This window comes from Alosa alosa, chromosome 6 (genome assembly GCF_017589495.1).
Source record: "Alosa alosa isolate M-15738 ecotype Scorff River chromosome 6, AALO_Geno_1.1, whole genome shotgun sequence".
Lineage (NCBI taxonomy): Eukaryota > Metazoa > Chordata > Actinopteri > Clupeiformes > Clupeidae > Alosa > Alosa alosa.
Genome location: NC_063194.1, coordinates 8,817,379 through 8,844,658, shown reverse-complemented (window position 1 = coordinate 8,844,658; position 27,280 = coordinate 8,817,379). Strand labels below are relative to the sequence as shown.

Below are 27,280 nucleotides of genomic sequence, written 5' to 3'. Positions count from 1 at the left end.
TATGTAACACACATGAACGGCCTGCTATTACCTAAAGACAGAACATATTCCCCAGACTACAATAACTCCATGAGAATGCACCTCTATACACCTTTAGTTGTGAATATATGCAGTCATTAACTGTACCTCAGGGACTATTGTGGGTTTTGGCACTCTAAATTCACTGTGATAAGGGATTGTCTTTTAGTTTGAGTAATGAGTGTGGGGACCATTGTTATGGCATGTACTCCATCTGGCTCCCTTGTGTTGAGCTAACTTAGATGACCAGTGGACCCCTACAGTGAGAGAACTCTGACTAAGCACAGTTCCTGAGTCATGGATCGCATCACATTTGTGAAAAGAGCATTCTTTTTGTGTATTTACACATTCACAGTAGCCTGTGGTGCTACCTCCTACCACCATTCGAAGACATCAGCTCAGTAGGAATGAATGTGCTAATGGCGGCATTAGTAATTGCATTGATCTAATTAATCTATTAATTAATGGTTAGATCTAATTAATCTAACCATTATTCCTACAGCCTTGAGTGTGTTTTGCTGCTTGAAATGATATGAAAGGTCACTACAAATTAACCCTGTGTGATGGCTAACATAAATAATTTTCACAACACCATGACAATAAAGACTTTTGAAAGTATTTATTTATTCAAAATGCAAGTCTATCCAACCATATTGAAATTGAATAGCAACATCAGAGTAGGTCAGTTTTAGATGGCTCCCTCTGCTGGTGAAATAAAATTGCAACACACTAAGCAGGCACAAATTCCCACATATTACCACCACATGATTGGCTTTAATGAAAATCCTGATATGCTAGTGTTTTTCTGACTAAACACTCAAAACAGCTCAACACGAACATACAGCTCACACACACACAAACAGCGCTCATTTCCAGAAACTATATATATACATATGAAAATACACCTTCCAAACTTTCACAACAGACACAAATGGCAGAACACTCACACATCAACTCTTCTGGACTGCTGAAGTAACTTCAACTCAATCTGGCTCAGTGTCCATTACAAGAGTAGGGAAATATAGTCCTCCCTCCCCCAGGAGAGAATACTGTCCTCTCAGGTCAACAGCAGAGAAGGAAGGCAAACCCCAGTGGAGACGATCTCTGAGAATCTGTTAGAAGTCAAACATCATCAGACAACCTTATATCTTTCAATTCCAACTTCAATGTTAATCCAGTGTGGCAGCTAATGAAACAGAACACAATGTTATTTCAAAACCTTGTCACCTGCTGGAGCTTTGTCTCCTGCTGTAGTAGCTGCACCCTCAGTCTCAGGTGAGCTACCTCCTGTAGCTCAGCCTGATGGTCGTAGCAGACAGTAGGGGGCAGGCAGGGTCTCTGTGGGTCTCCCCATGCTCCCCTCCTTCTAACTGGACACAACACTTCAGGCTCCTGTCTGTGATACTTATCCAGTACTGAAACACATATAAGCAACTAGTTACTATTAAAGTAACAAAATGTTACAATTCCCCTTTTCGTCCATTTTCAACGTACTGGAAACCCATTTAGTGCTACGGGTGTTCGCAATTCTTCTAAAACCGATGAAAAAGTTCATGGTCCTACCCATGACAACAACATGATGATACCAGGTGCTTGTTGTGCGCACTGGAAATGTCAGAGACTCCATTCTTCATATTGTAAATAAGTGTAGCATCAAAAGGAGTTCATTTCAGTTTTAATTAAACAACTCAAGGACATTTTATATTTAGGAGGCTTCCCATTATTGATGAGACAGAGGGCACACACAGACACACAAACAGAATATACAGAACATACTTATTACTTTGTCATAAATCTCTGAATCTTTGAGAAAGATCCAGAGGAAATGCACTTCCTGACATACTTATACTCATATTTTGCACTTTATATTCTGTCTTTAAGTACTGCTCAAACTGTAATTGTTAATGATTTGAAATGCAAAAGAAATGTTAAATACGTAGCGTAGTGTGCACAACTTTTGTGTACACAGTATATGTAACTGCATTTACATTCCAGAAAACTTTTGTGATTCTAATAAAGACCCGCTTCATCGGGTATTTCATTGGCTCCCTGTAGGCCTAATTAGAATGTTAAATCGAATTCTCAAAATTGGATTTCAATACACAGACCTTTAAAAAACTCCTGAAAGATGAACCTTGATAATTTAAAGTTAATAACCGAGTTGATTACCTGAGATCATTTGCCCAGTGTGGGCCAGCACACCCATCATCATTTCCTCAAGTCCATTGAGCATTGCTTCAGACTTATGTTGTCTCCCAGTGTCTACTTCAACATAATGAAATTTCACAAATACAAGAAAACAACTAAGGCATACTGCATGAAAGATCTCTGGAGTAAACTTCAATTTGGCTGTAGACATGCCTGTCGTGGCTATCACTCTGGGTTTACGTCTCCCATCTAGTGGCTCTACTTTCATATCTCACACACTTAAATTAGTATGTACTATTAGTAACATCAGTACGCAGGATAGAGGTTCGTCAGAAACCTTCAAATGTAATTAATAATGAGCAAAATTAGAAAATGGCATATTATAACGGACAATCCAAAACATGATGAGAAAAATACTCATTTAATCCAATTGCATTAATTAAGAAGCAGTATAAAGGGGTGTTCACTATCTGGCTAACTTCGACAAACCTGCTCTTTACTCCTACACATTTGTACTGTAACTACTTCTCTCCTTCAACTACCTGATTCTCTGTCAGTTTCATCATATGACTGCCTGGCATACCTTCAGTTGAAGACTGGTTAATGCTGCGCTCGGCATGGTGACAAAAATGGAGTGCCCTGCCTAGCTCAGTGAGGCAACCCATCCTAGAACTGGCGTCAGCAGGGGCATCAGAAAGCATCTCCATAGGGAACTACACCATGCCAGGTCAGGAAAAACAAGAATGCCAAAACATTTTGTGGAGCTATTCAAACATGTTTCCAAAATATGGCATTGCACATTTGCAGATCATTTTGTTGCACAAACTACACAGACGTAGAATTTTAGTGTGTTATTTTTACAAAGCATGTCCACTAGTTACAGTACACTGTAAAACATGAAATGTATGTTCATTCAAATACGTTTTTGAGTACCTCATCAAAGGATACAGTATTTTGAAGCTTCTCCGTAAAGTGTGTCTTCTCAGGAACAACTTGTGTACCTCTGGCCAACACCTTGTCCCATAACCTTTTAAAAGACAGGAGCTTTCATCTATACTGCCTGGCTAAAAAAAAAAAGTCACCACCTAGGCCAACATTTCGCTATAATTTTGGCACATATTTTTGCATTCACCATGGCATTGTTTCAACAACTTTATGCAACACATGTTTGTGTCCAGAGTTGCATTACTTTTTTGCCAACATTTTGTATTAATGATAGGAAATGGCGCAAAGTCTTCTTTAACACATCCCAAAGACTTAGCCGGCTTCAGACCGTTGAGCCAGGCCAGGTGAGGTTTAAGTCTGGACTCAGTGGTGGCCAATTCATTTGTGAAAATGATTCTTCATTCTCCCTGAAATACTCTTTCACCGTTTGAGGCAGCAGATGTGGTTCAGGGCAGACTTCTTTATTGCACAGAAGTAGGCTTAGTATTATGATTGACTATTTGTCTAATCAGAGTCACATCTGCTGTAAATAAGGTAAGCCTACCTGCTCGTGATTATGGGCTAATTGTTTATCCCCAGTTAACATGCATCCAATTAAGATCCGTAACACCGGCTTGTATGTGAACACTCACACCAAGGTGGCAATTTTTCACCTCCTTTTTAGACAGATACATTGGCATAAAGACGTCTCTTCTCCCCGAGAATTTTGCGCATTCTCTATCTAAAAACAGCTACTGTCAGTCTTTGGGGAGTGCTGGAGAAGACTTTATTCAGTGGTTAGGCTTTCCTGACATCCACAGATGATCTCAACGAAAGATAAATGCAACTCTGGATGGAAATAAATGATATGATGCATAAGGTTGTGAAAACAATGCCAAGGCAAATGGGAGCTGCATGTAATCAAAACTAAAGGTGGTCCCAACAAAATAATGAGTGGGTCATTTTTTGGCAGGACAGCGTAGTTAATTTGTAAATTCAACCAAGTTATGTCCCTTAAGGCGGCAACACAACCATGAAGATCTACAGTAAACCAAAAAAAATGTAATTTGAAATAATTTGTGAGATATTATAAGTTATTTTGAGAAGACGTCAAGTATGTTCCCCACCTGCTTTGTTTGCTCCTCATTGCTGTCCAAGATTGCAGGAGAGGAGATGGAATCCTTAAAATATATTTAGCATTTGATTATAGCATTTGACAATTGCAAAAAGAGAAAGATGCACATATCCTGAATGACTGCTTACCACTTCTCTTCTAAAATTGCCTTAACGTTAGCATCAGGAGGTCCGAGTGTCTTGGTCCTACATAGATCATCACCAGAAGAAAGGGTTTTCCGTTGAGTCTTCAGTTTGCCATTAGTAACCAAGTTCTGAGTGCAAATTTTATCAACTGAAACTTTAGTTTGTTTTGAGTTTAGAGGTGGAGCCTCTCCTGATTTATGGGTCTCTGTTTGGCCAGGCCCTCTCAATAGGCCACCCTGGGTCGTTTGCCCATGAGCTCCGGGAATCCTTTGTGTTGCTTTGGTATGAGATGATGCCTTTGCCACTTGGGGAGGTCTTTTGTCAAAGCTGACTTTGGTGATATTCTCGCTTTGTTTTCTGTGGGAATTTAACAGGGAAGGAGTCCTCCCTTTTCCCTTCGCAGTACTGGCTCTTGGGTCTGCATGTGTGGCCAGGGTTCTCCGTGCCTTTTCAAGCAGCTTTTCCAGCTGCTCCAGCTCTTCTGTCACCTCAGGAGAAATATCTATAGAATCTTAAGACATACAGATACACCTCAATTTGACACTCGTAATTATCAGTACTCCGTCACGTTGTGCTTAGAAAAATAATATACTGCTTACAAAGAGTATAGAAGTACTTATATACTCTTTGCTGCTAATAATATCAAAATACACATGCATGATGTAACGTACCATCTTTGGCAACTGTATCCTCTCTTGAGTATGCATGACGAATTTTCCTGCAAGATAAAACAATGACAGCTCTGTCTGTGTCAGAGGTACAAATGCAACAGTGAAGTCGTAGAAGTTTGTCAACAGCGTAAAAATTAAATCGTCATTCATAATAAGGAGACTTACATATGTGTCAGTAAATCTCTACATAAGAAAATGTTGTCGTTGGAGCGACCCTCTTCAACTTCACACTGTTTCAGTGCATTGTCGACAGCGCACAGGATTGACATTCTGGTGGATACAAATGCAAAGGCAACGAAAGACAAAATCAAACACAGCTGAAGAAATCAGACGATACAAAATAATTACACAAAAGGCAAATCGCGCAGTCTACCTTTGTAACGTCAAGCAAGTGATTTCCCCACACAAACTTCCTGGAGTTTAAACGGTAATTAGGCTACGACGTCCCTAACGTATCACATACTGCGAATGTATTTTCTGCCATTAAATACATAAACCTGCATCTATTAATTCATTTAATTTCTCATGACTTTCGCATCTTTACGGCGGTGCAAATAATGTGATCTTAGCTTCCCAGTTAGATAGCTCGATACACAAGTAGGCTAGCTAAACAAGTATCTTGAGAAGGAAGAAAAGACCTACCGCGAGGATATCTCGCGATATGTTGAACGGTTACTATAGAAACATGTAGACGCCGAAAAATTAATGAAAGTGCCAGTACTCCCTTGGTTTCACGGGGTCAAACTATTTAGTTAATATTGCATGTTTGGTGCAGTTACTCAAAATGGAAATAGGACAAGTAGTTGGAGAAAAGGCAGTATCTGTACAAATAACAGTCTTACGTGGCCATAATTTGGTGAGTGACGTGACGTCTAGCTCTGTTCTTCTGTTTAACGTAGGCTAAAATAACATGCTAACGTTAGATATTGTAACAAACATCTTCGGGTCTTATTATTTAACATTTTTATTTCTTGTTTTATCATTAAAACATAGCCCGATGTCTTTGGTGTTTCTGTTATTGAGTAATTGCATGGTCGATGTGATGTCTTCCAGAAAGGAAGGACCGAGTCTTTCCTCAGTTTTGTTAGAGCTGAGTTGAATGGTGTAGTCCTTGGAGATTCTCCAAAGGTTGATGCAGTTGTTGACGAAGCAGTGGATTACAACTTTACATGCAGCTTCGAATGTTCAGATGCTGCACATAATTTGGATGATCTTGCACATAAACCTGTCATCTGTAAGTAGTCTTTATGGTGCTCATTTGATCCATTCTCCATCTGTTAAATTGACATACAAAGCTTCTCATTAGCCTGCTTACCTCATGCTCATCAGTGACTGTGACTGAGATCTTGCCCAAAGAGAAGAAGCAGAAGGAAGAGAAGACGATTGTTCTTGGGCAGGCGGTGGTGGATTTGCTCCCTCTTCTCCATGGTTAGATTTCAAATTAAACTCTAAACTGTCACTATGAATCCATTTTTACATGATGTGAAAGGACAAGCCATTGCAGTCCAATATGTAAACATTAACATGCTCAACGCACATTTTGGACATAACGACATGTAGATGGTGTAAAGTCAGTATATAAAGTGTAACAGGTGTCATCTACATACATGACAATGAATTGACCGTTCGCAAAACCCCGCCCATTGAACGCAGATGAGCCAATGGCAGTCCAGTAGCTCCGTGCAGGCAGACAGCCCGTCAACTTCACCTTGTGGCTCCATAGAAATGGATTGGGAGCCTTGATATTTGTCCGGTTTTATGGAATTTTATAGTGATATGAGTTCAAAAGGACAATCAAATGACATATGTGGGATTAACACAACACCGATACACAGAAAAATGCCTTTTAATCTTGGTTAAGTTTTCTCTAATTATGTTAAATTAGATTAAATTCTCTCTTCCCAGATCTCCACTATTTTAAAGCAAAGGGTTAACATTACTCCTTAGCCAACTATAACGAAAACAGTGCTCCACCACATTTGTGGATTAAGCCACACAGTCAACTCTATGTAAGTAAGATAAATAAGGATGTTAATTGTTTTCAGCATTGCCAGCATTATATAAAATGATTGTCACATGGAGGAGACTTGTAGATAACTAACGTTAGCATAGTTAGCTAACCGCTGCTAATAACGTGCTAGCTTCGTCACGTCAGAGAAGCATGGGGCTGTGCACAGTAGTATAACATTTATTCACCATATAATAATAAAGTTGAAGTGGCTCTGCAATTTAGGCTATGTTTCCGTTTTTGGCAGCACCATGTTCCTTACATAGACATAATATACATAGACGCCGCATTGGCTGCTGGAAACAAGAAATGCGGCCGCCATCTTGGACCTGTCATACTCCTCATTGCGTTGCAGCAGAAAACACAAGATGACAGCACTGTGCAGCATGTTCCTGCTCAAATCGGGCGGACCATACTCGGGGGATTTACTTTTCACAAGTAAGATTTAACATTACCGTACTATTGGTTGTATTTTGTATTTTCGAACAATGTGGCCTGTATCATAGCTACATGTATGACCTTTGCAGCAAAAAAAACCGCGTGAAAATCTGTTCGGTATTGAGTGAGATAAGATTAATTAAGTGTGCTGACAGCTCATTGCACCCCGCCAAACAGATTACACTGAGTGGAGTGGATGACCCGGTCCAAGATGGCGGCTCCAAATCTCGTCAGCGCTAGTAGGGAGCAGCGGTCGATGCGGCGTCTATGTATATTATGTCTATGGTTCCTTACATGACATGGCCCAGTGTCCTAACATGCATGCAAGTCTATCTAGCACAGCTAGCAATATTAATATCAGTGAATCACACTCACTCGCCTCCCGTTTAAGTTTGTCACCCAACAATGCTAGATATGAGTTTTTATACATGTGTCTCCATGTCATATTTAGGTCCGTGGCTCTCTAAAAGAGCCTCTTGTGCTGTAACTTTTAGAGTCTTAACAGCTACTGTACGCTAAAGTACCATTGAATTTCTGCGTAGTAACAATAACTAGGGGCGTGGCTTTTGCGAACGGTCAATTCATCCAGTAACCTACTTTTCTGGAATAAAAGCGGCTTTGTGGGATGAAAATACAGCCAAATCTGGTGGGGTATTAAATAAATGAAAGTCATTGAATATTTACTGTGTATTGTGAATGAGATAGGTCATCAGGTTACTTTGTGCAGGTCAAAGCCGCTTCACAGCCTCCACAGTCCTCTATCCAGCACCTGGCTCACCTGGAGAGACAGCTGCACTGGATGGTAGCAAGGTGAATGTTTACTAGTGTTAATTTCGTCAGACAAGACGAGAGGAAATATGTTAGTCAACTACCTTTTTTTTCATGACTTAAGACGAGACGATGACGAGACTGCACTAATGTCCTGAAACACTGACTAAGACTATCTTAAGATTCATTATTGTTGACCTAAAAAAAGCGAGACTAAAATGTTTTGCATGAAATAAAAACTAAGATAAAATCTCTCTTCATTTCGTCTACAAAATGAGAAGACCGAATATCTAGCTGTTATATTTTCAAAATTATTCCAAATGAGTTCATGCGCAGCAGCTTTCCTGTAGGCTAGTCTACGTGCTGTTGCTGCAACCCTGTGGCTGCAACACGAAACTACATGGAACAATAACACCGGAGATTTCTGTCAGAGTTAGCAAGCTAACTACCTAAGCTTTATGCCACAATGCTACAGACCCAGAAGTTGAAGCTTCTCTCATACATTGACAAATTAACATCCCCCAGAATGTCCATATGAAAATTTTCAGCAAGTAATGTCAACTATTTAACTAGTCACACTGATGATGCAAAGTTTAATAGCAAGTAAGCTAATATGGAAAGTTCGCTAGCAAGTTAGCTAAGATCATATTCTCTGTTAAGATGGAGAGTTTGGGGAATGTGTTGCGCATATCGCCATCTAAGCGTGTGCGGAGTAAAACATTAATACTTGGGTCTACGACAGTGTTTCTCAAACATTTTTCAGACAAAGGACCACTTAACTAACCAATAAAAAAGAAACGCACGGACCACCTAGCTAAAAAAAAAAAAGATTAGACCTACTTCAACAGTATATTAGCCTACACAATAGGCCTACTCACTGAACAACCTTGCTTATTGTCTTTGCACTTTGCTTATTGTGTCAGATTCATATGATTTAACTGGCATATCTTACATAGACAGTGTTGCAGAACTGTTTGGATTTACATACAGTAGCCTACAAGTTGGTTCAATATTGCAAACAACTCATCTATATCATATTTTACCACGTCTGCTTGCATGGACCAACAGTGCGGATAACACTTTGAGAAACACTGGTCTACGATGATCATGACAGTGGTCCATTCAAATCTTTTACTGTCTATGGTCAAATCCCAGCCGAGCTATAACTGTAGCTCGACTTACCTGTCCATGTAAACATACTGACTGACAAAAATCTGAATGAGTTCTAACAAGCGAGTAGCCCTGTGGACACACAATATTGGAAAAAATTGAGATGTGTGAAACACTATTTCACTGAAATGGTAATCAGAAATAATTTATTATAAAAAAAACGACTAAAATGTTTTGACTAAAACTGACTAAGACTAAGATACCTTTAGTTTTCTTTTGACTAAAACTAGACTAAAATGACAAGACTTTTAGTCGACTAAAACTTGACTAACAAAAATTATATTTGAATGACTAAATATGACAAAGACTAAAAAGGACATTTTGTCACAAGACTAAGACTAAGACTAAATTAAAAATAGGTGACAAAATTAACACTAATGTTTACCCACAGAACGAGCATGCAAATCATAATTGTATGTTGCATTTATGTTGTCAGTACAAAGTGTTATTTTGTTTGATGTTTCCATAAACATAACAACTACATAAAATGTCACTGTGATTCAAAGTAATATAGTGTTCCCATGTTTTGTTGTTGCTTGTTTGTTTGTTTGTTTAGCCTGTGCTTGATGTCTCAGTCAGTGTCCCAAAGCCTCTGTTGTCAGCCACCCAGCTCTCAGAGTCCAACCTTTTGAAAGTTACTGTTGAAACAGCCTACTCTGTGCCTGATGTATGGAATCAAGCAGCTGCACCTGCATCAGGCTATGCTGCAGCACTACAGGTTCCCCTCACAGCTGAGGTATTTATCTATTTTGATCTCATTTTCTACTTTTTAGTAGCATGAGATCTTGCTTCGTAGACTTACACCAACACAGTGGTCTAGTACAATATACAGTATGATGTCTTCTTTATCTGTATATTGTATTTGGATAAACGGAAATCTTTTACTGAAAATCTTGTACTTATATTACTTACTTAAGAGCATATTTGAAAGAAAAAAAAGTGAGGAATGTAAGCTTGTGTTATTTATTAGTATGGCCATGATGTCAAGTGAAATATTGACCCATAGGGACAATTTACCCTTGTTCTCTAACAGAAGGAGCAAATATTGATGTTCTCCAATGGAATGCTGAAAATGGGAGGGGAACGAGAACCTGTTCCCCGACCCAAAAAATGGCCACAGGATGCCATGTTGGCCTCAGGAGCCCAGCATATACCAGGCACCAACATTGAAGAACAGAGTGTCGACATGGAGGATGGCGATATGACCACTGCAGAGGTTAACTTTACCAAAATGTCAGCTCATATCATAAATGAAAAATTCTGTAAAAAATAGAATGGTAAATAGTATGTAAGAGTAGTCCTCCTTTTTTCCTCTAAATTGAATTGTGGATATCATGTGGATATTATGGCTATTATGTGTGCAGCTGAATCTGCCATAGAGCATTTATGACATGTTTATGTCTAATGAAATTCTTTCCCTTTTTTATTCATGCAATTGTCCTATTATACTGTAGGCCCTCCCAGTTGCAGCTCTAAATAAGAAAAATCCCCACCGTAAACAGAACACTTGAGAAAATGGTTTCAATAGTGTAAGATTGCCTACTACTTATTCTCCATATGTGACTTGTAGGATAAGGAATTTCGTGTTGAGGCTGAGATAAACAGGAAGAGGGTGAGCTGGGACACAGAGCGACGCTGCTTCCTAGATGCTGGAGGTGCTGCCTGGTGAGACTCTTGGATCTTCAGAACATTAACAGTTGCTAACAATTTTTGCAGATTTCCTCAGAATAATCATCATCATCATCAGCTGGTCATATAATTAGAATATCATCAAAATTTATGTCAGTAATTCCATTCAAAAAGTGAAACTTGTATATTATATTTATTCATTACACACAGACTGATATATTTCAAATATTTATTTATTTTAATTTTGATGATTATAACTGACAACTGAGGAAAATCCCAAATTCAGTATCTCTGAAAATTACAATATTACTTGAGACCAATACAAAAAAAGTTTTTTTTAGAAATGTTGGCCAACTGAAAAAGTATGACCATGAAAAGTATTCATGTACAGCACTCAATACTTAGTTGGGGCTCCTTTTGCCTGAATTACTGCAGCAATGCGGCGTGGCATAGAGTCGATCAGTCTGTGGCACTGCTCAGGTGTTATGAGAGTCAGCTCTTCTACATTGTTGGGTCTGGCGTATCGCATCTTCCTCTTCACAATACCCCATAGATTTTCTATGGGGTTAAGGTCAGGCGAGTTTGCTGGCCAATTAAGAACAGGGATACCATGGTCCTTAAACCAGGTACTGGTAGCTAAAACTTCCTGGTAGACGGCTGCGTTGACCCTGGACCTCAGAAAACACAGGCACCCCAAACCATCACTGACTGTGGAAACTTTACACTGGACTTCAAGCAACATGGATTCTGTGCCTCTCCTCTCTTCCTCCAGACTCTGGGACCTTGATTTCCAAAGGAAATGCAAAATTTACTTTCATCAGAGAACATAACTTTGGACCATTCAGCAGCAGTCCAGTCCTTTTTGTCTTTAGCCCAGGCGAGACGCTTCTGACGCTGTCTCTTGTTCAAGAGTGGCTTGACACAATGAATGCGACAGCTGAAACCCATGTCTTGCATACGTCTGCGCAGGGTGCGGTTATCCCTATTGCTTGTACACTTTTTCTACCACATCTTTTCCTTCACCTCTCTATTAATGTGTTTGGACACAGAGCTCGGTGAACAGCCAGTCTCTTTAGCAATGACCTTTTGAGTCTTGCCCTCCTTGTGCAAGGTGTCAATGGTCGTCTTTTGGACAACTGTCAAGTCAGCAATCTTCTCCATGATTGTGTAGCCTACAGAACTAGACTGCCATTTAAAGGCCTTTGCAGGTGTTTTGAGTTAATTAGCTGATTAGAGTGTGGCACCAGGTGTCTTCAATATTGAACCTTTTCACAATATTCTAATTTTATAGAATACTGAATTTGGGGGTTTCATTAGTTTCACAAGTTTCACTTTTTGAATGGAATTACTGAAATAAATCAACTTTTTCATGATATTCTAATTTTATGACCACACCTGTAATACGACGGTGTGAAACATGTTTATAGAAAACTGACAAACTGTTAATGTTGTCATGATGGCCACATTTATATATGTGTGTGTACAATTAATTGTTTCCCCCTTTTATTTAGACAGTGTTAATTAGAAAATGATGTGTGCTAAGTTGAATAGGGTTGTCTGGAACACTTCCACACATGTTCTTGTCTCCACAGGCTGACTCGGCGGATTGTGGAGAGCCGGTTGTGGCCAATAGAGATTATGAAAGTAGCGCAGACGGGAGCTGCCAAGGGAGCGAAGGCTGGTAAAGAGAAGGTGTGAGGACTTTAAATACAAATTTAAATCAGATGTCCCTGTGCCTTTGTACCGTACTAGAAATACTGGTGTCTCGACAATGTTGCACTGATACTGCTCCATCCGTACGTACTTGATCAGTGAACAATGATGTAATCACTGTGTGTAACAGTGTCTTTGTTTGTCCAATGTAGGGGGAGGATGAGACCCTATCCTTCCATGGAGTGGCATATGTGGACTTGGCTCCACTGCTGTATCCAGGGGCTACGTGTGTCAGAGGGGCCTATAAACTCTACCCTTTCTATGAGTCAGAGCTCATGCTGAAAGTCAGAATTACTTTTTTTCTACTCTACTTTGTGTGACTACCCATTAAGTTGAGAAAGAAATTGTATTGCTGTTCAGTTTCAGATACGAGTTAAGAGTAATTGTCCAGACATGTACTGCAGATCAGCTGTCCAAAACTTTAAATATTTTTTTCAGAATTAATCTGTCTGCTGTTTAGAATAACGATGCTGCTATATCACTATTTTTATTTGTGTTTAGACGAAGCGAAACTATAGCGTGTTACGGGAGAGTATGCGGCCGCCGGTGACGCAAGGCAAAGCGCGGGTGTCCTCTGTGGGCTCCTGTAAAGCTGCACCAAGCAAAATTTTTGAGAAGGGAGGAAAAGATACCAAAGAGTCTCCCAGAAAGGTACATTCACAAATCACCGTCCAGTCAGAAACTGAATAAATGTACCTCCACTATTTCTGCCCATCCTTCTGTCTAGCCATACTTCCAACACAATCTTATTTCAATGAATTCCATCAAAAATATTTTGTTTAAATTATTCTATGCATGAGACTCAAGCATATGCCACTCAAGAAGCTAAAATACATCAGATTTCTGTTTCCCAGGCAGGGCCACAGGGCAAGGTTGCCCCAGACGAGAACGTAATTGAGGTGGAGCCACAGATCAACACAGAGGGACAAGTTAGTTTTACCATTTGAAATTAATAGTCCAGATATCACACATTACTGTAGCGACACACAGTTGCACAAATTGCCACCAACAGGCTTATGTGCTCTCTATTGTAGATGTATGCAGATTCTAAGTCCTACATTGTAATTGAGATTGCATTAGACAAACCACTTGTTCCCAAAAGACCACCAGAGGAGCTTGCAAAAAGGTACTGTACTAAATAAAAATATATCTTTGTATGATATATAGAAATCAATAATGATAAATAAATAAGATATTTGACCTGCTTACTATTAGTAATGGATGAAGGTTAATGTAACTGTAAATGTTTTTTCCATAGAGTGATGGAGCTTATTCCTCCAAGACCTCCATTACCTCGCAGACCAGCTGGAGCAGAACGAGTAAAATACATCTCACACCATAATTACTAAGACAAAGTTATAGTATCTGTCAATGCCTCATATCATGGTGAGCCTATTAATGCATGACAGAAAGCACAAGAATAACCTAGATAGCACACCAAGTGGCAACCACTGAGTTTATTCATCACCCCTTAAGCCGGTATGGGAATGTTGGACATTGAACGTTCTTAAGAATATCTGGGTTCATTGAATTCATGGAATTCAACATGGAATTTTAGAAAAACATGGAAATTTAGAACCTTACATTGTTGCAGAATCAGAATCTTCTGTTAGAATGTTCAAAACTCCCCTGCTGAAAGGTTAACGTATAACTCTGAACCACACATTCTCTCATCACCTTACACAAACACATATTTATTTACCCATGGTGGCTTTGTGATTTACTACATTTCATTGGCTCTGTACTTGTTCTCTGCACAATGACAGTAAAGTTGAATCTAATCTAATTCTCATGACTGACAGGCCGTGCAGGAGTTTCAGGCTCAAGTAGTAAGTGTGGCAGCACAGGTCCTAGACCAGTACCAGCAGCTGTTTGGAGCAGCGTTTGAACCCAGTGCCTGGCTTACAGACCCCAACACACAGGAACAGCGTAAAACACATTTGCTCGGGGAGCTCAACTACTCCGGGAAGTACTTTGCTTTCAAAGAACAACTAAAGGTAAGTCGAAGGAATTAGAGTTTTCCAAAATATTTGTGTTAAGAGTATGCAAAAATCCCACCACCACATTTTCATCAGATATATCTGCTTGTTGTGGCAAAATGGTTTGTCATGGTGCCTGCAAACATGTCTATGATGTGAGGTGTATTTTGATTTTATGTTTGTGCCTGTATGTGTTGGTCAGTATTCTGTAGTTCGTATAGTGCGTGAGAAAATGTTGCGAACTGAAGCCTTCACAGATGTGGAACAACTGCAGGCATTTCTAAGTCAGCTATATGTGTTTCTGGTGGATGAAATGCACAAGGCATTGAATAAGGTAAGACATTCCATTTCCAGACATACACCCAACAGACAGATAACAGTCTTGGAACTGTTGAACTATCCAAACTCTCTATTTATTGACCAAACAAGATGTTCAGCAGCGAAACTTTGCCTTTTTCTTGATGGAATGTTAATGGTAGCATGACAGAATTGTGGATATTATGTGTGCAGCTGAATTTGCCATAGAGCATTTATGACATAGAGCATTTATGACATGTCAAATGAAATTCTTTCCCTTCTTATTCATGCAATTGTCCTATTATACTGTATATGCCTTTCCAGTTGTAGCAGCTATTAAGCACTGAACCATATTTCACGTTCTAAATCTTCCCTAGCTCCTAGAAAATCATAATCAAATAGTAACTAATCACCTGAGCCATAGAAATAAATACCGTATGTGCGTTGTTTGTGTACTTGAGTCATTTTTTTCTCTCTGGTCCAGACACTGTCCGTAGATGACCTAGAGAATCAGCCACAGCCACAGCTGGAGTGTTCTCAGCTGAAGCACTTTGCCAGAGAGGCTCAGCTGAACCAGGACTACCAGCTCGCCACAAAGTACTACCAGGAGGTACGGGACAATACTTTGGGAGCAAACCACTTGTCAGAGGCTAGGTTTAAGTTAACATACAGGATGTTGGACTGTATTCATACATCATTATGCTTTATATATTGTACTTTGTGTTATGTGACTGACTGAGGAATGAGAGTTATTTGAGGTATGATGATGAGTTTGACGTGTCTATACAGCAGCTGGCACGAGATCGTAATGACCCATCCCACTGGTTTGATTATGGCTGTTTCTACATGTTGAGGGGGGACTACCAAAAAGCAGAGCAATGCTTCCATCAGGCGGTCTCTATGAATCAGGCACATCTATCCAGGTGAGCCACCTGACATAACTCATGATAAAAGCCTGATTAACTAACTATTAGTTCTACTCATTAGTAAAAGCCTGGTTAACTGAGCATTCGTTGTGCTCATATCTAACCTCTTTACACCAGTAAATCATATAAAGCCTCTTTACTTAAAAGCTCACTAATTGTTCGGTAGGTAACAGGTTGTGTGGTTTGACAGGACAAACCAGTCATTTTCTGATTAAGAACTGATTTTCTGAATGTATCAACTATACTGCTCAAAAAAATTAAGGGAACACTTACAGTTTTCCACAATTGTTAAAACACATTTTTTGAAACCTTCCACCCTTTTCTCCATTCTCAAACTACATTCACAGAATGTCTGGCAGTCAAAAGTTTTACTTGTGTTCAGAGCCAAACAGTGTCAGAGTACCGATCCAGTGTATGATTGAAGTGTTCTCTTAATTTTTTCGAGCAGTATAGTTTATGAAACCCTTACAACTCATTAAGTCAAAACAATTAATATTGACAATAGACATCTAATGGAACATAGGTATTTTTACCCACCCATCCCACACCCCTCTGACAACCTCATGGACTGGCTCAAAAACATTTTTCTTTTACTTTTTCTGTGTGTTTTTTGTATTTCTTCCATGGCCATATGTTTCTGTCTCTCTCTCCCTCTATCACTGTGTCCAGTGTACTGATGTGTGGTATTCACTGTGTCCAGTTTACTAATGTGTGGTATTCACTGTGTCCAGTTTACTAATGTGTGGTATTCTGGCTGAGATGGATGGGCGGTACGAGGATGCAGAGACGTTTTTTGAAGGAGCAACCTGTGTCAATCCCAGCAGTGTGGTTGCCTGGACACTGTTTGGTGAGTTACAATGATCAAATTTAGTTCAGTCAGTGCATATATTCCAGTGGTAGCTGTTTGTACAGTTTCTTTCGTTTAAACCGATGGTTCGGAGTAATTTCACCCTAGGGTCCTTTGCACCATGACCAAACACCCTCCCAGAACCTGTTTTCCCTTGGTCGAACCCTGGTCGAGTAGTGCTGTCAGAAACTAATGACTTTCTGCAGGCGCTTATGGAACCAACAGAGTATCTCGTAAATTACCCCACTAATAATGCCCTGAATGGTACGAAACTTCTACAGCAGTACAACTATGTTCTTTACTCATAAAACGAGGCATTGGAAAGTTTGTAAGTAGTTTATTTAAATAACAGTTGCCTGATAACTTCTACTCTGCTGCTATCTACCGCTGCGTCGACGTTACTTCAGTGATTTGGGAAAAGCCCGTAAAAGTCCTGGCAGGAAGCGATTACATCAAAGTTTTTTGGTATATCCAGTTTTTAATATTTTTTTCCGAACTGTTTACAACTTAGTAGGGTTGGGTATCGTTTGGGTTTTATCCGATACCGGTGCTAAATCAATACTTTTAAAACGGTGCCGGTGCCGTAACGGTGCCTGAACCGGTACTTTGTATTTAAATTAAAATGGTCTAAAGCAGGAATTGCTTTTTTTATTGATAAGACACATTTGAAGAGGAAATTGAACTGTTATTCAATTTACTATCAATATCTCATTGCTCCTACGCATAATAGCCTACATTTAAAGGTTAAAACAGCTTGCCATGGATGCACACACAATGGTAAGCTCTGCTTTCAAGTTTACCCAGTGTAGGCGGTTTGCCATAAGGTATGTTAAACCCGCTTGCCATATAGAACTGCCAGGTCATGGACAACGGCATTTGCAAGCAAGCTAATCTGACAGCGACTCTTTCTGAATTATTTTCCAATTAATTTAGTGTGTTCACAAATGGTTCAAGAAATGTCATGTCTTCCCCCATAACACGCAAAAGTTTTGAACATGTTAGGCTACATGTCGGTGTTGAAATGTTTAGATTCCCAGTGCTAGGCATTTTAACAGCAACTATGGCTATGCGCGCTATACCAGTCAGCTGAGTTTAATTAGCGATAAAGCACGGAGGGTTCCGTAGCCTCTTTGACAGCTCAGTGACATCGGGTATGTAACCTACATATTTATGTTTTTCGCCAGCTAACTTTTAACATGATCTTCATATTCATTGTGATGCTATATGGACCTCATGCATATGAACGATTAATATCATGCCATTATGTTGTTTAGAACACACCGTGAAATAAAATTGTCATCTTACAACTTTGCTGATAACATTTCAAATAAATGCCAGCTAGCGATTAGCAAAGATATTGTGTAACGATACCGTTGATGTTGTTATAGTTGTGATAGCCTTTTGCTTGTGTGTAGTTAGGCCCACTGCTAGATTTTGACAGGAGCTCATTGATATCGCTTTTAAAGCTACTTGGGCTCCCGCAAGTAAGCTGTCAAACACTGTCCACTCGCCTATAGTGGTGACCCCTCTGGTTTATACATCCAGTGTTTATGTTAGCTAACTGTATCTGGATGTGTTGCTATCAGAGCAAGAGTTAGAGATGGCGCATGACATGCAGTGATGCCTCAAAAAAAAAAAAAAAAAAACGAGATTTAAGCACCGAAATGAGGCACCGAAATCCATGTTGTTATTCGATGCAGTTACTACCGTTTGCGTCAGCACCGGTGCCATATTAGAACCGTGTTTCGGTGCCCAACCCTACAACTTAGTGTTAACTAATAATTGTTACAAACTGGTACTACGAACAAAATATTAGTGCATTCCTGGATCTATATCCTTATGCATGCATGCATCCTGCCAGGACTTTTACAGGCTTTTCCCAAATCACGGAAGTAACGTTGACGCAGCAGTAGATGGCAGCAGAGAGTAGAATCCATCAGGCAAGTGTTATTTAAATAAACTCCTGCTGTACTTACAAACTTTTCAATGCCTCGTTTTATAGAGAACATAGTTGTACTACTGTAAAAGTTTCGTACAATTCAGGGCATTATTAGTGGGGTAATTTACGAGATACTCTATAGGGTCATTCCACGTCAATTCAACCAGGGCCCACGCACTTAGGTCTCAAAAAATTCTGAAAAAATTACCAGGTGTACCTATGTTACCCAGGAGACACACTGTAAAATTACTCTTATGTAAGATCAATACTTTCCAAGATACAGCCAGTTTTACAGGGGGAGGGGGTGTCGATTTTGTTCGGGCTCTTTTTTTTGTCAAAGTTCACAAGCCCACAGCACAAGAACTAAACCATGTAGGAGGCTCAAATTTTGCATGCTGGTACATAAATAGGAATAGTATGTAGCAAAATCGTCACGTTTGGTCTGGATAATCCTGCATGGTCATAGCTGTCCCTCAAAGTTGATACAAATTTTATTGGAGTTTTTGGCTGGGCTCTGTTTAAGCCTTCAGAAGACATATTTGTACTCAACATAGGCTCTTGATTTATTTTCCTTACTGAGATAAGTAGAAACACTCTCACAAAAAACAATGAACAGAAAATAAATTCCTTCAGGGTCTGAACAGCAGACCTTAGAAGTCTAAAAAATAATTTTGGTTCTCATTTTCAGAGCTCCTAAATACCTTGTGGGAATATACAAAGATTTTTAAAATATTTTTTTCTTTATTCTCCATGATCTTTTCTTTTTAAAAACACCAATTTGACTTGTCTTATGCAAATCTTTCTTTTTCACTTTCCACCCTGAACATGGGCAAAATGCACCATTGACATCAATATGTTTTGTATAGAGCTACCACAGGTTACTCTATACAACCACAGGTGGCAGTGTGGTGACTCTATATAAAACATATTGATGTCAATGGGGCATTTTGCCTATGTTCAGGGTGGAAAATAAAAAAGAAAGATTTGCATAAGACAAGTCAAATTGGTGTTTTCAAAAAGAAGGGATCATGGAGAATAAGGAAAAACATATTTAAAAAATCTTTGTATATTCCCACAAGGTGTTTGGGTGCTCTGAAAATGATAACCAAAATGATTTTTCAGACTTGTGAGGTCTGCTGTTCAGACCCTGAAGGGATTTATTTTCTGTTCATTGCTTTTTGTGAGAGTGTTTCTACTTATCTCAGTAAGGAAAATAAATCAAGAGGCTATGTTGAGTACAAATATGTCTTCTGAAGGCTTAAACAGAGCCCAGCCAAAAACTCCAATAAAATTTGTATCAACTTTGAGGGACAGCTATGACCATGCAGGATTATCCAGACCAAACGTGACGATTTTGCTACATACTATTCCTATTTATGTACCAGCATGCAAAATTTGAGCCTCCTACATGGTTTAGTTCTTTGCGCTGTGGGCTTGTGAACTTTGACAAAAAAAAAAGAGCCCTAACAAAATCGACACCCCTCCCCTGTAAAACTGGCTGTATCTTGGAAAGTATTGATCTTACATAAGAGTAATTTTACAGTGTGTCTCCTGGGTAACATAGGTACACCTGGTAATTTTTTCAGAATTTTTTGAGACCTAAGTGCGTGGGCCCTGGTTGAACTGACGTGGAATGACCCTATAGGTTCCATAAGCGCCTGCAGAAAGTCATTAGTTTCTGACAGCGCTACTTGACCAGGGTTCGACCAAGGGAAAACAGGTTCTGGGAGGGTGTTTGGCTCGGGGTCCTGATGCAAAGGACCCTAGGGTGAAATTACTCCGAACCATCGCTTTAAGTGTCAGTTTCATGTTCTGTTTCTGTATAAGCTGATCGTAGAAACTGTAATTGTTTATGTATGGTCTTTTACAAACAGACACGTGTACCTGCAGTTTTCTGTTGTATACTGTAGCTAAATGCTGGACTGATTCATAAATGTTTTTGTTCTTATAAATGCTTGATCATGTTATAATGGTCTTGAATTTCAGTTACAGTGAAAATTATCTTGTGCTTGCAGTTCACTGAAATTGTTAGAAAATATTCATATGATTATGATTTGGATGACACCCACCCAAAGATTTTTACTTGGTATAAAGAGTTACAAAGGGTTACACAAATTTTGCTGTGTATGTTTCAAACTAGCTGGAGCTTTCTAGTTTACTATCTTAGAATGTACTAGGTATTATGGGCAGTGGGCACACATCTTTCACCTATTCTGATAAAGATTGGTGGCCCAACCTGCCTTTTCTGCTTTTCAATGCTTTTGAGATTTATTTTCTTTTTTTTCCCCCACAAGGTATTATCACTGCATTATTACTATGTATATACCAACTATATTTTACCTTTGTTTTTAATTCACTTCTACCATGTCTGTACCCCGGCTTTTCCCTCTGGACAGGTGTGTTCTATCAAGCACAGGACAACAGTATCCAGGCAGAGATGGCTTTCTTAGAGGCCTGTAAGCAGCAGCGGGCAGGTTTGGCGCTGAACCCAGTGGACGATGGGGACACACAGACAGAGTTAGACACACAGGCAGAGAACATGATGCCAGAGGAAGAAGCAGAAGAAGACTCGGCTGATGACAGCAGTAAGTCCAAGATCACACCTGTACTATCATCACTATGTGCACTGCTACTGACTATGTTTCTTAAGAGTGCTGTGTGGAGTTCTGTAAGCTTCAGGTAGTCTTGTACATAGCTGTATGGTACTCCTCCATTGACTTGCATTGTATTTAATACAGCACCACATGTGTTGCAAAATGATTTTAGAGAGCCGGGCTTACGCTAGCTGGTTTGCATGCTATCTGGACAACACAGAGCATAAGTGTTTTTGACATAATGTCAAAATGGTGGCTTCTTCAGTATATACTTATATACTAATATTTCTAGATCATTCAGAAACTTTAAATAATAATACAAAAAAACACATAGAACCTGTAACAGTGATTACTTCTGTAATGTATAATCATAACAATAAACAATACTAAAGAGATATTCTTTCATTCTTTCTTTCCTTCCTTCTGCCATTGAATGTCACGTATGTAGGTGGAGAAGAATAACATGAAGCAATAGTAGTATACAGCTTTCCAAAATTCTCTCTCTCTCTCTCTGTGTTCATATACTGCGTTTTCTTGTTGCAGTTGAGGGAGAGGATGTAGAAAGTTCCATCAAGCGCTGTCAGAGTGGTGCTGGTGTTAAAGAGGTGGAGGGTTCTACTTTGGCAGTGGAACCTAAACCTACCAGGACAGCTTCCCTTACCAGCCCGAGCAAACCATGTACTATCTACATGGAGACTGTGGAGTTCCTACTGCAGAGCAATGCATTACAGGTAACTGCATACAATAATTTGGAGTCTAATTTAAAGGTGTTATTATTATGATGTATAATACAAGTACATGCTGCTCTGGACTGCCAGCTACTGGCTTACATTCTATGTTTTACTTACATAAACGTTGCAGACGCTGAACACTGAATGAGAATCTAGTGGAAATTTGGATTGTATCAAGTGTTGTTATAAGTTAGTGCCCCTCTAATGAGTCCTCTTCATGTAGTGTGTTCATAGTTGAGCTCTGTTCATCTCCCTTCTCCTTATTAGATGGCCCAAAGGGCCCTGGCTCAGGAGCTGCTGTGTCCTGAGGGCGGGTTGAGTAGCTCCTACCACCTGGCGTTGGCTCAGCTCCACACCCTCCGAGGGGAGTATGGCAGTGCTGAGACCAGCCTCAGTGCAGCGCTCAGAGATAGCTACGAGGTGATCCTGGCACAGGGCTCATAGTTTTACCAATTATGATTTGTTCAGCTAATATTTCCTCTTACCAGGGCCTAGCAATGGGCTGTGGTGATATGACTGTATAATTATAATTGCATATTATTTATTGATTGTAATGGCCCGTACTAGCTTACTTAAATTTGTAAGATGAGATAACATATCCAAGGCAGTCACTCCTCTGCGTGTAATGGGATTTCAGAGTTAAAAGCCACCATACCGTAATGACAAAGCCAACCCTGACCTTGATCTGTTCAGAGGCTCATAACTGCATGGATACTAATTACTTGATAATCAGTAGACTTCCTTAGCATTATCCTGTGTGAAAAATAAACAAAGATTCCTGAGTACTACTTAATAACAATTAAAGGTGCCACAGAATAGGAAAAACAGTATTTACATTTGCATAGTTGGGCCAGAACATGGAATTAACAGACTATGAATCTCAAATCATGTTGTCAAAAAAAGAAAAAAATTACCAATAAAATGGTTCCTTACTTAATATGTAGAATCCAGATGTGTGGGCACTTTGGGGCCACTTGCATTTCCTGCGAGGTGAGAGCAGAGATGCCCAGAAGTGTTACGAGAGAACCCTGGACTTTGTGGCGGATGCCTCTGACACCCACCCCATCTATTTGCGCCTGGGCTCTATATACCTGAAGGAAGGGCAGGTCAGAAATAATACATTCCCATGTGCAGATTACACAGTGCTGAATGCTAGAAAGGACGGTTGAATTCTGTTGGAGTTTTACCTTGCTATCCATTTTCCTGAAACTTCCATAGTTTGAGAAGGCCAAAGCCACATACCTTCGTGCTTGCAAGAGCTCACCATCCTGCTTGACCTGGCTTGGCCTGGGCATCGCCTGCTACCGGGTAAACATGATACACTTTCATAATTTACCACAACATCCAGAAGAGGATTCTTTTTCTTTTGCAGCTAGCCAGCTAACACCTAAACATCGTCATAATGTGTGGCGTCAATGCAATTCATGTGCTTTCCAGACACATTGCTATAACCATATTACACTAGTAGAACCTGCAGGAGTGTATATTTAAATACTTTTTTTCTGAATCTTTTGATTTGTCACTGCAAAGAACACAATGAGATGGGCTAATCACTGTGATGTTTATCATAGCTATTGATTAATATAAATGTAGAATATTGTCTTTGTGGCTTTTCTTGTCTGTGTGTGATATTTATGTGCTAGCTGGGGGAGATGACAGAAGCTGAGGATGCACTGACAGAGGCCAACACCCTAAACAATTCTAATGCAGAGGTGTGGGGATACCTGGCACTTGTCTGTTTGCAGGTGTGTATGTTTTTGTGCTTGTGATGACATGTGTGCTTAAGTTTTGAAAGATATTTAAAGAATATTGTGACATTAAAGTTCTTACTTACTTCTTACTCTATTCCATTTAAAATGTTAAAATTGCTCTAAGGTATCTATGAAATGATTGGTCTTTTTGTGAGAGGGATAAAGATAGCAGGAAAGGCATAGGACTGGGGACCAGGAACTCAAAGCCCCTAAGGTCTTTTTACTTTCTGGGAAGTGTCATGTGTGCACCAGAACGTTTTGCACGTTCACCAGATACTTTATTGTGCGCACCAGAAAATCAAAGCCCCTAAAACAACATCGGCAAAATATGTTATTGTCAGTTTCTGATGTGCACACAAAACTTGCACAAGAAACGTTGAAGAAAAAAAAATGTGTCCATGTCCCTTTAGGGTTTAGGTAGTATAGTAGTGTGTATGTTTACAATATTGACATCCATTTGGTGCCATATTTTCACCTCTCTTTCACGATGTGTGGAATCTACAGATGGGGAGAAAGTTGGAAGCAGAGCAGTCTTATAAGTACACACTGAAGGTTGGTTATCTAAGTGGATATGCTGCTGAACTGTTTATTTTATACTGGTTGCATGTCTAGCTCTTTGAAAACCCTCACTTCCAAGGATACCTCCTCTTCTAACTTCTAACAGCATAACACACCTAACACACACTTCCGTCTTCTCTCCTTTACCTCTTTGTTCTTCTACCCCTTTTTCCTCCTATCACACTAGTACTTGTTCTTGAATTTCCCCTGGGGATCAATAAAGTATCTTCCTATCTATCTATCTATCTATCTATCTTATAATATCTGCACTCTTATCCTCTAGTAATAGTATGGACTAATGCAGTAGTAATTACCTAATGTCTCTCCACTGTAGCTTGAATGTTATTCCTCATTCTGTAAGTCACTTTAATTAAAAATGTCTGCTAAATGAATAATGTAAATGCATACACACTTAATTAATTAATTTCTTTTTTTTATCAGCTGGATTTACAAAACGAGCCACTTCTGCAGGAGATCAATGAGATGCAAAAACATGTTGGATTTGGCAACCCTTGTTTTTGAATACAATGTGGAATTGAATGCATTGATTTACTGCATTCTGATTATTTGTTGTGATATGATAACTTGTACACCTATATCTATTAAAAAAGTATGATCCTGTTCCTTTTCTTATGCATGGACCATTACTGTACTGAATACTGCATGCACAGTGATTTGAGGTAAAAAGCAGGTTTTGACAATATCTAAACTCATCAAAGAAAGCTAAACTAGATGTACCGCAGAGCGGTACAAAATATGACCGCCACCCAGTCCAGCACATTTTTTCCACAAAAATAAATCACGCTGAAAGGCCTATATGATTCTAACTGTCTCACTAAATTGCATTATCCACACTCAATTCTCACTGGTATCTGCTAGACAACAAGTACCAAAACATGATTAGTTCATAGATTTCACATGTAAAATTCATTTTATACAACCCCACCCCCATCTTGCCTGTTCATAATTCTGAGAAATTCTTGAATTGTGTGCGTGTACACGTTTATGTTTATGTGTGCGTGCTTGTGTGTTTGCCTGAGTATGTGTGTTTGTGCATGTGCATGCATGCGTACATATGTCTACTGTGTGAGTATGTGTCATACGTATGATTACTGTGAATGTATGTGTGTGCGTGTGTATCTGTTGTATCTGTGTGCACATGGAATGGGTTAACATGACCCCTGGAGGCAAACATACGGAAAAAATTGGTCATCCTAGGCCCTACGGTTCTCAAGATATTCACAGAAAACTGTGTCTGCCCTACCCTCCTTTCGGGGGTCCAGTACAGCGGGGGCTACAGATCAAAAGAAAAAAACCGATGGTTCCATGCTATCCATGTGGGGTTACATGCCCACCAAGTTTCGTGTACCCCGGTCTTTCAGTGTCCTTGTTGGTGTACGGTCACTAAATGTACACATAAATTATTTTATTGTAAGGCCCCCCCATGAACGAAAGTTCACAAAACATGGCATGCACTTGGAGGATGTCATAATGATCCTACACTTTCAATTTCGTGCAGTTTTGACCATGTCAGCCAGAGATATTGTGGTGAAAACACCTAATTTTTGCTTTTTCATTTTTAACTAGGTGGCTTATACATGAAATAAGTGGTAATGGGATGGGTTGACATGCCCCTTAAGACCAACATAAAAAAGGTGGACCTCCTAGGTCCCACGGTTCTTGAGATATTCACAGAAAACTGTCTCCCGCCACCTACAGGCCAGTTGGTGTATAGTTACATAAATTAATTTATTGTGTGGCCCCCATGAACGGAATTCGCGACGAAACTTGGCGTGCATACAGAGGGTGTCATAATGATCCTACACTTCCAATTTCGTGCAGTTTTGACTATGTTAGGTCACAGATACCCGCGACATTACAACATCTCATTTTTACTTTTTTGTGTTTAACTAGGTGGGCTATACATGAAATGAGTGGTTATGGAATGGGTTGACATGGCCCCTTGAGATCAACATAAAAAAAATGGTCCTCCTAAACCTTACGGTTCTCGAGATATTCACAGAAAACTGTGTCTGCCCTACCCTCCTTTCGGGGTGCAGTCCAGCCGGAAGGGCTACAGATCAAAAAAAAAAAACGATGGTTCCATGCTATCCATATGGGGTTACATGCCCACCAAGTTTCGTCTACCCCGGTCTTTCAGTGTCCCGGGAATCCTTGACGGAAATTTGGACATGCGAAAAAAAACAAAAAAATCTGACTAAACCTATATGACCGCCGCTTCGCTGCACGGCGGTCATAATTCATGGATGAAGGCAGACTTACCTCTAGTGGGCAGCATTAGGCTTGCATATAATCAACAAATTCATATGTTCCCACAATTTCCTGCAAGTCCTGTTAACAGAATTATTGAAGACAAAAGAGCTCATTGTGGACTTCAGGAAGTCTAAAGCTAGAACACACCCCCATTTTCCTCAATGGGACTGAAGTGGAGTGTATCACCAGCTTCAGATTTCTGGGTGTCCACATCTCTGAGGACCTCTCTTGGACCCTCAACACCTCTACCCTGATCAAGAAGGCTTACCAGCGTCTCTTCTATCTGAGGAGGCTAAAGAAGGTCCACTGCCTCCTCAGATCCTGGTGAACTTCTATCCCTGCACCATCAAGCGTATCCTTACCAACTGTGTCACAGTTTGGTATGGCAACTGCTCTGCCCACTAATCGAAAAAGCATTGCAGAGGGTGGTGAAAACTGCCCAACGCATCACCGGTTCCTCACTCCCCTCCATTGAGGCCATCCAGGGCAAGTGATGCTTGCATGAGGCGCACAGCAGGTTCAGAGGAAGCTTTCCTGCAGCTGAACTCTAGATCTGCATCCCGGTGACCAGAGGCGGACAGAGTACACAGCTTCATTACTTGAGTAAAAGTACAGATACCCTTTGCTAAATTTCACT

General features: G+C 39.9%; 2 protein-coding genes across 7 annotated transcripts; one reads left to right on the top strand and one right to left on the bottom strand.

The window, feature by feature from the left end:
• Positions 1-622: 622 nt before the first annotated feature.
• On the bottom strand, positions 623-5,636 carry LOC125296036. 5 transcript variants are annotated; one of them, XR_007193706.1, is made up of 10 exons: positions 5,395-5,636; positions 5,187-5,291; positions 5,022-5,068; positions 4,354-4,861; positions 4,218-4,271; positions 3,115-3,230; positions 2,750-2,879; positions 2,188-2,283; positions 1,246-1,433; positions 623-1,130 (listed from the first exon to the last, which is right to left on the bottom strand). XR_007193706.1 is itself a non-coding variant. In XM_048245667.1 (10 exons), exons 2-10 carry the CDS (start codon positions 5,288-5,290, stop codon positions 1,002-1,004), a joined length of 1,350 nt encoding a protein of 449 aa, XP_048101624.1. In that variant the 5' UTR covers position 5,291; positions 5,395-5,633; the 3' UTR covers positions 623-1,001. The 5 variants fall into 5 exon arrangements, 3 of the variants coding, with proteins under 3 accessions (XP_048101624.1, XP_048101625.1, XP_048101626.1); XR_007193707.1 differs by having other exon boundaries at positions 3,115-3,226; XM_048245667.1 differs by having other exon boundaries at positions 3,100-3,193; positions 5,395-5,633.
• A 68-nt stretch (positions 5,637-5,704) lies between these two features.
• On the top strand, positions 5,705-24,992 carry cfap70 (cilia and flagella associated protein 70). Of its 2 annotated transcripts, none has more exons than XM_048245666.1 (26): positions 5,705-5,877; positions 6,075-6,255; positions 6,351-6,449; positions 8,195-8,277; positions 9,962-10,141; positions 10,439-10,621; positions 10,976-11,070; positions 12,627-12,726; positions 12,900-13,031; positions 13,249-13,398; positions 13,602-13,676; positions 13,782-13,873; positions 14,006-14,066; positions 14,550-14,744; positions 14,929-15,060; positions 15,508-15,633; positions 15,813-15,946; positions 16,681-16,796; positions 21,132-21,320; positions 21,873-22,060; positions 22,328-22,480; positions 23,005-23,166; positions 23,279-23,368; positions 23,704-23,805; positions 24,316-24,363; positions 24,811-24,992. In XM_048245666.1, the coding sequence occupies exons 1-26, from the start codon at positions 5,806-5,808 to the stop codon at positions 24,889-24,891; spliced, it is 3,219 nt and encodes a 1,072-aa protein (XP_048101623.1). In that variant the 5' UTR covers positions 5,705-5,805; the 3' UTR covers positions 24,892-24,992. The 2 variants fall into 2 exon arrangements, with proteins under 2 accessions (XP_048101623.1, XP_048101622.1); XM_048245665.1 differs by having other exon boundaries at positions 13,587-13,676.
• The last annotated feature ends 2,288 nt before the right edge of the window (positions 24,993-27,280 follow it).

What these genes read in the sequence shown, in the direction of transcription:
- LOC125296036 (XM_048245667.1), bottom strand. Translation starts at nt 5,290, where the DNA reads ATGTCAATCCTGTGCGCTGTCGACAATGCACTGAAACAGTGTGAAGTT. An exon ending in AGAGATTTACTGACACATAT is followed by an intron (nt 5,069 to 5,186) that starts GTAAGTCTCCTT and finishes TTTATCTTGCAG; the next exon opens with GAAAATTCGTCATGCATACT. An exon ending in GCAATTTTAGAAGAGAAGTG is followed by an intron (nt 4,272 to 4,353) that starts GTAAGCAGTCAT and finishes ATATATTTTAAG; the next exon opens with GATTCCATCTCCTCTCCTGC.
- cfap70 (XM_048245665.1), top strand. Translation starts at nt 5,806, where the DNA reads ATGGAAATAGGACAAGTAGTTGGAGAAAAGGCAGTATCTGTACAAATA. An exon ending in AGATCAACACAGAGGGACAA is followed by an intron (nt 13,677 to 13,781) that starts GTTAGTTTTACC and finishes TCTCTATTGTAG; the next exon opens with ATGTATGCAGATTCTAAGTC. An exon ending in GGTTGCCTGGACACTGTTTG is followed by an intron (nt 16,797 to 21,131) that starts GTGAGTTACAAT and finishes CCCTCTGGACAG; the next exon opens with GTGTGTTCTATCAAGCACAG.